The sequence below is a fragment of the Corvus kubaryi genome, unplaced genomic scaffold (genome assembly GCF_017639235.1).
Source record: "Corvus kubaryi isolate FWS band 111438036 unplaced genomic scaffold, C.kubaryi_AGA036_p1.0 split3-73, whole genome shotgun sequence".
In the NCBI taxonomy this organism is placed as follows: Eukaryota; Metazoa; Chordata; class Aves; order Passeriformes; family Corvidae; genus Corvus; species Corvus kubaryi.
Genome location: NW_024582091.1, coordinates 29,567,285 through 29,580,047, shown reverse-complemented (window position 1 = coordinate 29,580,047; position 12,763 = coordinate 29,567,285). Strand labels below are relative to the sequence as shown.

At 39.9% G+C, this 12,763-nt stretch overlaps 1 protein-coding gene across 1 annotated transcript in view; it reads right to left on the bottom strand.

Annotated features, from left to right (window-relative positions):
* Nucleotides 1–12,763, bottom strand: part of SLC35F1 (solute carrier family 35 member F1) — a 230,614-nt gene that overhangs the window by 31,737 nt on the left and 186,114 nt on the right. Inside the window, exon 4 of the mRNA XM_042016858.1 lies at nt 4,568–4,727. Within this exon, the coding sequence (XP_041872792.1) occupies nt 4,568–4,727 (160 nt within the window). The remainder of the gene's footprint in view (nt 1–4,567; nt 4,728–12,763) is intronic.

Genomic DNA, 12,763 nt, shown 5'->3' with positions numbered 1-12,763 from the left:
CTCCCTCTGGGCGGAGCATCTCACAATGGGGTAACGAGTCATGAGGCCAAGTGTTGATTAGGCTCATTAACAGGAGAATAGTCCGGAGGGAGTTATCTCTGAGTCAGGCAGCAGGACAATGATGGGCAATTAACAGAAAGATAGTCTGGGGGGAGGAGGCAAGGAAACACTGCCCCACCTGGTTTCAATGGCTCCTGAGGATGGTAATAGAATACACTGCAACCCAGGACAATTTTTAAAAAAAGAAACCTCATTTTCTTCTAAAATACCATGACTTATTTTTTATGTCCCTGCCTTTTAAAGTTTTATTTCAATTGATTTGTAAAATATACAATGAAGTAAATTAAAACAGGAACCAAACATTCTGACTGGTTTAAAATTATCTTTTCAACATTTTTCTTTAAGGAGTTCTTTTAAGCCTTCAGTTATCATTACAAACTGGAGTGCCGAAATTTCTATGGAGAAGAAATTTATGATGATAAAAATGGTCATAAGAGGACAGACCAAGGGTTCATGAATCCAGTATCCTGTCTCCAACACAGGCTATGAGCACCAGAAAAGTGTAAGTTGTTTAAGGACAGTAGGAATAGAGTAAAGTGTAAAATATTCCCAGTAATACTCTCATAGTTTCCAACATTTTTCAGCTCAGATGAGATGTGGCTTCTGTGTATTTACCAAACATTACTAGATTTGTTTTTCAGATACTCATCCAGCCTTTCACTGAATTTCTGTTTTGAATGTTCCTTGACTGGCAACATGTTTATATTTGACCATTTTTAAAGATTTGGTTGCTTTGTTGTTTTTTTATTTTTCTTCTTTTAGCCTTCTTTTGCAATCAGTAATGGAAGATGTTCTTAATTTAAAATAGCCATCAGCACTTTACAAAACTTCTTCATACCCCTGATGCATTTCATATTTCACAGTGGCTCCATTGATTCCTCACTGAGCTCACTCATTTGGTATTTATTGCAGCTACTCACTGACAGTTCCGGGAAGTATTGCTGAAAAAGCTTTTGACCTTAGAGCTTCTTCTGGGACAAAAATATCATCCTTTTGCATCTGTGAAACAAAAGTAGCTCAGAGGCTGAGCATTTTCGCACAGATGGGATGGCCTCAAGCATCACACCCCGACAGCTCTCCCCAAAGTGCTCTCATGCTGAGTGTGAGCCTCAGCCTTCAGGGCTTTCCCAGAAGAGGGAGCCAAGATCTGTTCAGAGCACCGGACTCTGACACTGGAACCTCCTCTGGTACTCAGCAGCACAGGGTGGCTGAGGAGAGCATAAACAAATAGGGAAGCACAGAGGGACTTTTATCAGCCAGCTCTCAGTAGATTAGGCATTTTCTGAGATGGAAGTTACATTAGACCATCAAATTTAATAAACCTTGAGGGATTCTTCATCAATATGTGTAAAATCCATGTATTTTTTGCCTACTATTAAGAAGTACTTCATGTTTTTAACTTTACGCTGGACACCTCAAAATTATATTGGTCATCCCATAATTTTCTGAGAAATATTTAAAAATCACTCTGTATTGACCCTCTCCATATCACTGAAGACTTCATATACCTTTACAGTATCTGTCTCTTTCTTGCCTTTTCTGAGAGATGGAATGTCCTGGTCCAGCTACAGTCTCTTCATCTGAATCCATTTTATGCCCTTGAACAGCTTTCTCACCTTTCTCCACAGCTTATACAGGCTTATTTTCTCATCACTTCTTTTTGAGATGCAGTGACTGGAGTAATACATGGTACCCAAAGGGTTAGTGCATCAAAACTTTATATCCTGGTGAAAAAATGTTGTAAAATATGTTTTTGCTTTCCTTCTTAGCAATTACTATTCTGGTTGTCAAATGCCTTATCTTTGTTTCCTTGAGAGGCTGAGACTTTGGAACCTACCCCCAAGACTGACATATCCCTACAGACTTATTTTCATGGAAGTGATATCCACATGGATCTACTGGTTTCATTGCTAAGGAAATATGGGTCAACTAACTAGAGGCATTCTAAAGACTTTTAGGATAATAAAGTTGTATTTGACCAATTTAATGGTGTAGGTCATTCTTCAGAAGACACACAAGGCATAGCCTGGAAAAACAAGCTTTACATTAATGATTGTTACCATATTTAATATTCTGTGGAGAAGTCATATAGTCCAGAGCAGAGTTAGTGTTTTGGGAACTAGTTATAGCACTACAGTAAAACACAAATTTTTAAAATGTGAACTGTGTTCTGGCACGATTTCTTTTCACGCTCTCACTACACCTCTTTGTCACATTTTTGCCCTCGCCCCTGCCATTAAGAGGTCTTCCTCTTTGCTTTTGGTTGTAGTTACTGATGAACATAATATCTAAAAATCATTCTCAGCATGTTCCATTTCAAATTGAACATAGACTCACGTGTATTAACAGGATTGATGTGACTGGTTTTCAGAGACTGTTGCACGTTAAAGCTAGGATGTGCTTTGAAAACCTGGATGAAACACAGACCTCTGTGGCTTGGACCACTGTGTATGGCAAGAGCAGAAGTATGAAAGTAACTCATGGGAAGAATAATGTTATTTTCAAGTATACTTGGCACATAAGATGATAAAGCACTAAATACTTGATAGTAATTGTTTTTCCCATTGAGTAAAGTGCACAATATCAGTATAGATACAATAAAGAGGTAAACGACCATATATTTATTGAAAATTGAAAGCATGTATGCACATTATACCTAATTCCTGCAGATAGTTTGGAAAACACCTGTTAATCTCTCAGTGATACATTTTAAATTCATGTTCCCTTACTGTAAGTGTTGGCAGGCTAAATTGCCTTATTCTGTGGGTACCTAGCAGAGCCTTATGGCTCTTCTAATACAGTAAGCAGTGTGGTCAACAGGGGCACACAGGTGTCAATAGTTCTTATCCCCCAAAATATAAGATAAACAGAGACATTTACTGAGGACTAACAAAGCATCATTGTTTTCGGTGTCTTCCTTTCTTTAGTTTGCCCAGTCCTAGGAAACATCCTATAAATGGTGCACAATCTCTTAATGAAGAGTTTCAATTTTGTTCTTTTTCCCCTGCCCTTAATTCTTCTTATTTGTACACTTTAATGTATAGTTTTACCCTTTCAAAGAAATTAAACCAGATGATATATTTTACTCTTTTAAAGACAGCATTATTAACAACATCATTATGCCACTAAAACAAGTAAAAAATCAGCCGTGTCTCTGCATAGCAATAAGCATGGACACAGTTTTTCATGTGTAGGTCCAAATTAAAAGGCAATAATGCATGTTAACAGATTTTTTCTGGACAAATTTACTTAACAGCTACACCTATGCTTTAATAACGAACATGGCAAATCACATCTAATTACTGCGGCTGGATGGCAAAGTGTCAGTGTTCTTCAATCTGTTCCTTGTCTGCTTCCACTGCCCCACATGCTCCTGCTGGTCCACAGCTCACTTGCACAAGCATGTTACTCTCTATACTGCTGGGACACAGGATGCTTCTTCTGGAACCCAGGGTTGAAGTCTCAATTCCTCTGAAAACAACCATTCCCAATGCAGCTTTGGCTGGCTGATTACACAATACAGAGTACACTATTTCCTTTTTAGCTGAGGCAGGGCTACTTCTGGAGGAGACCAATGAACTATAAGTCTCCTTTCAGGATTAAGGACAGAGATAAAAGGGGGCAGGGAGATATGGTGAGCACTGTCACAAACTCCATTGTTTTATTTAGTAGCATTCCGGCAAATGCAGTTTTTACAGCACTTGCATTTGTATTCAGAAAGCTGAGTCAAGAATTTTAAATCCCAGTGTATTATGCTCTGCTCACAATTCAGTGCTTTTAATTAAGAATGAAAACTGTGCCTAATTGACAATCTTTGAAAAGAATTTCCAGCCTTCCCACATAATTTGGCTTGGCACTAGAGAAATCAATGTGACAGGGCAAGTTGATCGATGAAATCTAACTCTGTCTAGTCTGCATTAATAGATACACACACATTTTTCATATGATGCCACACAAAAAAAAGAACATTTTACACACAAGGAGGTTCTTTTCAAAAATGTTACAGTCAAGTCCCAAAAATTTAGTATGAGCCTGTGTGCAAAACCCAACTGGTAATACATAGGTTCGGTGTCTTTTAGCACCTACCCAGTGACCCCACCTCTGTAGAAAAGCAAGCAAACTTGAGGAAAAGTAAGAGCACACAGTGGATGTGAGAGGTGCTTACAACTCAGAAATGTAGTCAGTTTGGAAGGGAAGCTATTGAGGTTTTCAATCCAACAGCTAAGCCAAAAGAGAATGAAACTACAAATATTTAGCTTGTCCCCGCAGCTTGCACAAAGGGTGACCTGTGTTGTAAGAAACCTGTTTGCAGCACTGCTGACTTGTAAGTGCTGACCCATTTTTGCCCTTCTGACAAGGAGGCAACTGAATGGTGCAGTGCTTCAGATCCATGAAGGTACAGAGCTTCCTGCCAAATTTCCCCCTTTTTTGGCCCCAGTCTGACACACAATGGTCAATGGTTTCTCTGAATAGAACTTGGCCATACAACCCATCCATTCTTACTTACCTGCTCCTTGCTGTCTCCCAACGAGGACATCTGCTCCTGCCATGCAGCCCATGCCCAGAATGCAGACCACAATCCCAATGAAATGTACTGCCTTGTATCGTACCAGTAAGAAGAACCAGGAGAGGAGTATCACCACTGGGATGACAAAACAGTCTAGGAGCTGTCAAAAAAGAGAAGAAAAATCAACAACACATCAACCTGCAAATACTTTGCCCTAAAGTACTAGGATAGATTCCAGCAGAGGGAAGCACGGTTATAGTTTGTGATAGCACTTTCTACCACAAGAAAGTGCATTCAAGTGGCTCTTCATACATCAGACAGAGGGTAAGACAGTCCATGACAATTCCATGAATTCAGGAGAGCTGTTGCTCTATGATAACAGTCAAATGCAGTGCTCTTGCATTCAGATGCATATTTCAAATCCATGGGAAGAAAACCTGGGCCAAAAGACAGTCACACCACTCCATCTGGTCCTCACCTCTGGTGATTAATAGACAAGTCAGGGTAGTTTTCCTGCAGTCTAGACATATGCTTTAATTCAGTAATTTCAGGTCCAGATATTAGGAAAGTTCATAATACACAAGTTGACCAGATTTATTAAATCTTTCCATATAAATCAGGGGTTTTCTGCATGCAGAATGCTTACAAAAAATCTGGCCCCTGTGGTGACTGTTATATCTGTGAAAATAGAGTTCCATATGCCTTTGAAGGAAAAAAACCCCAAACCCCAATCCCCCATCTTGCGTGCAGTGCAAGAAACTCAGTCTTCTTGCCAGTAGACCCTTGGAAAGAGCTTTCTCAAAGAAATGTTATGAAACACAATCTTTAATTTTTTTTTTCAGAGACATCCAGCAATAAGCCCAGAGAAGCTGTGACAAATAAAGAAATGCACCAAATGTTTTTGAGAGGAGCTTGAGATTTTAAAATTAAAATATATTTTAGAAACTAGTGCATGCCGCCAGGAAACAAAAATCCTGTGTAAGAAACACCCAAAGAAACTTGACTTTAATCCTACTTCCTAAAAGGATACAGGTAATGAAGAACTGCAATTCTGTAGATATATATACACATATGCATATGCATATCCATATCCATATATATATATATATATATATATACCAATTTTTGGACTAAGGATAATTTCCCTGAAATTTTCTTTGAAAAACAAGAGTGTGCCATGAAAACCCATTCATTTCAAATATTTCCCAGACAGTGAGAGGCAAAACCCTTCAGAAGAAAACCAGTTTATCAGTGGGACCATGCTGCTCTTGGCAGGCTCAAACAGTCCCAAAGAGCTGCAGAACAGATGAGGGAAATTACAAATGGGAACAGTTGATATTAAAAGCAGGTTCTGCATTTAAAGTGAGAGCTAATAATCTAATAGCCATGGTCAGGCCTCTTTACAGTGAAAACTTTCTCCAGCAGTCCTCAAAATGCCATCCTTCACTGTCAGAACACAACAAGGGACAAGGTCTGAAGGAACTGGAACAAGCTTCTTCGTCTGCATGGGGCATCTGCTCTGCCCCTGCAGCGCCTGGAGCACACCCAGTGTGTGCCCAGCTCACACTCGGCAGCTGGGCTGGGCAAAGACACGCATGTGCAACACACCACACCCACAGGAACAACTCCAGAAGCCATCCTGCTGGGAGCAGCCATCTCCTGGGGCAGGGAGGGCTGGCAGGAGGAGTACCAAGCACTCACATTAGATCCTGGGCATCTGAGGGAAGGGCACCCTTCGGTGTAACCTACAGGATGTAGGAACAGCTCAACAGCTTCTGTCTCACTCCACACTCATGCCATCATGCCTGCACTTGCTGGATGTCTGTCCTTCAGCAGCTGCACTGGCACACACTACACCCATCACCTCTGCTGAAGGTGCAGAAAGGTGGCACCAAACAGCAAGGAGGCAGGCACTTCTTACCCTGCTCACAGCTATCCCTGAAGGCTTGAATGCCTCTGTCCCATCCCTTCCCAGTGTGGCATTGGACAGGTGAATTTAACTCACCATTTTCTGACCTCATCACAGTTTTTCATTACATAATGTGTGGCTTCAAAGAAGATGGAGGCTCTTTCTTTAACAGAAATCACATGGAGAATCATAGAACCATAAAATTATAGAAGAATTTGGGTCAAAAGGAACCTTGAAGATGATCCAGTCCCAATTCCCCTGCCATGGGCTGAAACAGCTTCCACTAGACCGAGTTGCTCAAAGCTCCATCTAATCTGGCCTGGAACACTTTCAGGGATGGGGCATCCACAGCTTCTCTGGGCAATCTGTTCCAGTGCCTCATCACCCTCCCAGAGAAGAATTTCTTCCTACTGATAATCTAATCCTGCACTCCTCCAGTTTAAAACCCTTACCCCTTGTCCTGTCACTGCATGCCCTTGTGAAAAGTCCCACTCCAGCTCTTCTGTAAAACCCTTTTAGGCACTGAAATGCTGCTACAAGGTCACCCCAGAGCTTTCTCTTCTCCGTTCTGAGCAATTCCAATTTTCTCAGCCTTTCTTTAGAGGAGAGGTGTTTCATCCCTCTAATCATCTCTGTGGTCACCTCTGGACCTGCTTCAACAATTCTATGGGCTTCCTGCAATGGGGGCCCCAGAGATGGATGCAGTATTCCAGGTGGGGTCTCATCAGAGTGGAGTAAAGGGAAGACAAGGGGGAATGAACACAAGTTACACTGGGAAAGGTTTCATCTCAATAAAGAAAGAATATTTTTTACAGTGGGAACAAACTCCCCAGAGACATGGTAAAGTCACCAGAGGTCTTCAAGATGTGACTGGACACGGTCCTAAATAATCTCATCTAGGCTCCCTTTCCCACAGAAGACTGGACCAGTTTGGAGGGCTCTTCCAAGCTGGGCTGTTCTATGAGTCTAAATTGTTCTATGAGTTTAAAAACTGCTTGTACCTGCAGCATGTGTACTTCAACATGCAAATTCCCACTAACAGTCTTCTAGAGGAAGATTTTAAAAATTCCTCTCATTCCATAAATATTTAAACATACCTATGCTTTCAAGTATGTGAATGTGTGTCTTTTAAGAACTAACGTGAAAGGACGCATGAACAGAACCTGTCACAAATAAATGATGCTGATAACAGCTAGCAAATGCCTCCTTGGGCTGGCAGTCCAAAGTCTAATCCACAAATTGCTATTTGGAATGCTGCAGCATTAACAGATACAAACATGAAAGGTAGATAGCGTTCACTGGCATTATATAGTTCTTAAATTGTGCTTAGTTTATACCTTTAATTAAACAAAGAAGTAGACAGAAATAAATAAGGTCACTACCATATAAGCAATAAGATAACCTAGTAAATATTGCTTAACTCTTTTTCAGGTATTGCTTTATATTTCACTTCTCCAGCACTAAATTTGTCCTGCCTTTCTTTTTTTCTGCAGATAAACCTGTCTAGTAGAAGAAAAAATGCACATGTATTCCACAGACAAAAGATATGAGATTGAGGATTACCTCTTCTGCAGTAAGGCTTTTTTACTGGTGGAGTTTTTTGCCATTTTTTCTTTCTTTTGTTTGTTATTAATTATTTCAGCTATTAAGAAAAAGTATTATACCTAATTGTAATTTTTTTCTGTCTACAAAGCTTTTATAGTAACAAAGACAGATTGTGCTTAGCTGAATTTCATTTATAGTACATAAAGGTCAGTTGTTTATCAATATTTCTCAAATAATCATCTCCAATGTTTTCCTTCTTTTAAATTGTTTATTTAAAAGGTAGTACCTACACCCTTTCATTAAGTTGAATTAATGAGTGGTCTGATTTTAATGAGCATTCCTGTTAATCACGAAGTTATTATATCTCACTAACCTAAAAGAAAACATATTTCCTATGTTGCCATGGGGTCATGCAGATCATGTTCTTTGACACTGCTGTGTTTGTGGCTTTCTTCAGTCACAGCTCTGAATGGGGCTGCTTTAGAAGGCAGGATACAAAAATATGTAATCTATTGATATACTGTCCTATAGAAACTTCTTTTTATTGTAAGAATGTTATGTTGTTGTAGAAACTGAAGATTATTATTTGACTCTAAAAGATACCACACTGCATCTAAGTCTGTTGATGAAACACAATGTTGAAATCTATTTCCTCTGATTATTTGTTTGTTAAATTATGTTGACTTTATTATACTTGTGAATCGTAGACAAATACTGTCCTGCTAACAGTAAAAATCCAGTCTCTGGTGTCACAAATGCAGCATGTCTCTACACATCTACAGCAAGAATGTACTGTTAAATCATTGGAAGGGAGAGCTGGCAAGCTTTAGAATAAAGGCCTCTAATACAGAGTGTGAACTGCTGATCTGTAGTGATATCAAAAAGAAAAAAGCTGGTCAGCAAACTCCCTATGGGAACAGCTGAGCTGAATCTTCCTTTTTAAACATTCATTGGATTTTTTTCCCCCCAGTTATAAGCCCTTTCTTTTCACATTAGGGGTTTCTCATTAGCACTGCCCTCCAGCAAATCACGTGGAGAATCAGCTGCACCCTCTACTTACCCTGCTCTCCAGAGCAGAGGGATCAGTAAAATCAGTGTCATATCCGTCAAACATTGTATGGCCAAGTACACATGATGGCTATAGAATTTCAGCATGTGATCTGGAAATTTTAATACAACAGCAAGTGCTAGATGCAGTAAGAGACACAGCTTCTGTTACTTACTTTGTGTTTTTCAAAGGAAGAAAGGGTTCGTGGCTTGTTCAAGGGCTTTTTCTCCTCCAGTTTTTACACCACCTTCACAATATCGCACACATTTCATTCAACAAAAGCAGATGAGATGTGAACCCTCACAGAGATGGATGCCAGCTGCCAGGGGAGCTATGTTGCAATTATGCTGCCCTGCAACCAAAACCTTCTGCAGGAAAGGTGTGGATGCTGGCAGCATCTCTGACAGGGTTATTTCAAGCAATTCAAACAAAAAAGGGAGCTCTGTTTTTATCTTTCATGTTTCTATTTGCTACCTCATCACAACTTAACCACTTTTCTTGCATGGCTTTTATTTAATCACAAAATTAATGGGAAATCATTAACTTTTCATTCAGTCAAAATGTACAGTACTTCAGGTATGGAGACTGGTGAAAGAATCAGTGATGTAATTTGTTCTAAAAAAATGTAAAAATGTTTATTTCCATGATGTGGAACAAAAGCCAGAAGACTGCTCCCAGTCTTCTCCACTTTGTGCACAAGATCTCCAAATTTTCTTGATGCTTCTAGAACTGTTCCTATCAGTTTCTTTAATCTTTAATTCTCTAATCTGTTCTCAGTGTTTTCTTTTTCCCTGTGGACACAGAAACTCACTTAAAACTTCGACTAGTGAAAGAACCTTCACCTCTATCTGACGTGTACGTATCAAAACCTGAGAGGAGGATTCTCACAGCTTCAGCTTTCTGTGTACATAGAAAGAGTTTAGGGGCTCCTTGAAGTTATGTTAAATGAAAGGTGGTGGTCACATCCAACCCACAGTTCCTCTGCTCTCAACTCTCTTCACAAGGCCATGCTTTAGTACTAACATGAGTAATCACATCTTGACTTTAAAAAAATACCTCTTCATATCTTCTCTATACATGAACTCCAGCTGTGCTTATACAGATCTGCTCAAATACCAGGAAAACTTACCTACAAACCGACCACGGGAATGGCCTTTCCTTTCATTGACTTCTTCCTCTGATTCTACATACTACTGTCAGAAAAAGATCATTGTAAGGCAGTTCTGCCAGCAGTCATGTGTTTCTGCAGAATCACCCTCCACCCCCATTTTCTGTTTAGCTTCTCTCAAAATAAGTTGACTGGATAAGGGCTCGGCAGATCATTTTCTCAAGGTTACTCATTAGAAACTTCTCCACCTGCTGTAAGCTATGTGGGGGATTAGATCTCAGCCTAAGAAAAATCGTGCAGAAAAACCTCTGCTTTTGCATGTCACCTGCCAAAATATGCAAAATGGGCACAGGACCCCAAAATCTCTGCTCTTGTAATGGGCACAGCTCCAATGAATTTAACGAGATTTTGCATATTTATGTTAGTAAAAAGTTTGGCTCTGGGTGAATTTTGTCAGTAGAGGCAGGAGCTCTGGATACTGAGAGCTCTGTTGACTTCAAACACACACACAGAGATATCTCGTGGATGCTGTAGGGCCTGGTTTGCAAATCACATCTACGTAACAAGTTAAAAGACAGAACAGTAACTCAAAGTCTGATAATAAATCAGATACAAGATACCTTCTCACAGTATAAAAATACATATATATGTATAGTATGCAACACTGCTGCAAAATGCTGATCTGCAAACTTTATTAACATTGCACTATTTCCTCACTGCCCTGAAGCAGAACAGGAAAGTATGGTCAATCTTACATTCATAGGCTGGGAGGAGGAAGGGAAGGAGTGGAATTTATCTCTGCTTTTGGGATAATTCACATTAGCAGCCACCAGACAAAGTGGATCAACAACTTCAATATTACACATTCCCTGCTCCTTGCCTCCCAGATTTGCTTCAAAACCACCTCAAACCTTCTGCCTCAATGTACATTGAGTCCACAGGGACCAAGAACAAAGTAAAGTCTATTGCCATCCAGCTCTCCTATAATAAGCACTTACTGCTGACTCCTTTCCTTTTCTGGTGGCAGTTGTTGAGATATGAAAACTGCCAGAGGTAATTGGAAGTGTGATGTACTGCTGAGCCTCACAGTGATCTAAGAGTAGTTGAGAACATCCACATCATAGCTTTATAGCCTGTCTCCTGGTGTCTATAAATCCCAGCTTTTACTACCTTTGTTTTCATCATGCCAATCAAAGGCTTGATTGCCCAAGAAATAAATTACCAGATGAATTGCTGTTCAGAAACATCTCTCTCTCCTTGACAGTGCCTCTCTTCTTGTGACATTGTATGTATACTCTGCAGTACTATTATGCAAGGTGTTGCAGAAATAATCCAGATTTCTGTGTGATGTCATAACACAGAGAAAGGATAACATCACCTCTAGAGAGTGCAACATGAGTGTAATATGGAGATGGATAGAACAATATATTGCAGCAAGGAGAGCTAATTAACGTGGGGAGAAGGGTGAGGGCAGTCTGCCTCATAAAGCAGCTTGATATGATGAGAAAGCACTTGCCTGGCAGAAAAGGTTGCAATTGTTAGTAGCATAACAGGCTTAGTGGAAGATATTATGGATTTGGGAGGATGTGTGTGTGTGGTACACTGTAAATGCAGCACAGGCAAGTTGAAGTCAAAACATAGTTTCAAGGAAATTTAATATCTAGATCTAAATAACTGCAATAGCTTCAGAATCTTTTAATTCCCTCTGCGGGAAGCAATTTTATCTGCTGTGTAAAAGGTGTCTCTAACAGTTTTTAAAATATCCTTTTTGAATAGTTATTAAACCTTCCATAGGCCTACACTAGGGCTGTTTTAAAACCCATTAGGATAAATATGACACACATTACCACAGGCAGTCCTGAAAGTTAAGTACATAGCTTTTAAAACAAGTCCATGGGATCAGGTGCCAGTGTACAAGAGAGTGCTTAGTGTATGTTCTGGATCTGGTACAGCTGACAGACAAGAAGGCTGCAAAATCTACTGCAAGTTAGAGTAATACAACAAAGAGAAACTAAAGATCATTACACAAGTTTGGGCCATCTGGGAATCAATACACGTATGTCTGATAACATTAAGTGTGACTGATCTCTGGTACTTCTTGAAATAGGTGGGTTTGGATATCAAATTGATCCATGTACAAACTCCTGTGCCTTTTAACTGATGTATACTCAGTTTTCTTAAGAGTACCCTCTAGGGAACAGTTTTCATGTACTGGCCTGGCCTAGTTTCATGTACTTTCATGGCCATAGGAAGCTTGAGTTTCCATCCCTCCAGCCAAGATGGAGTAAAGTGAAGCCCTTTCTGTGGGCCACTGCTTTAAAAGCTATGACTTTAGGAAAAAGGTGGCTCCACGCTTAAAATTTGCAAAGCACTCCAGGCTTTCTGCAAGTACTTGAAGCATGCTAAGATCGTATCTAACAAATTGAGTTTCTTGGGGTACTTTGATGTAGGAATACTTAGCTTTTGAGTTTTTTAATGGAGGCAGATATTTAGGCATCTATCTCCATGAATACAGAATCACTCCAGGCATGCAAAGAACCAGAGCTTAAAGCTACCAAAGAAGAAGCAACCTAATAGGTTCAAACA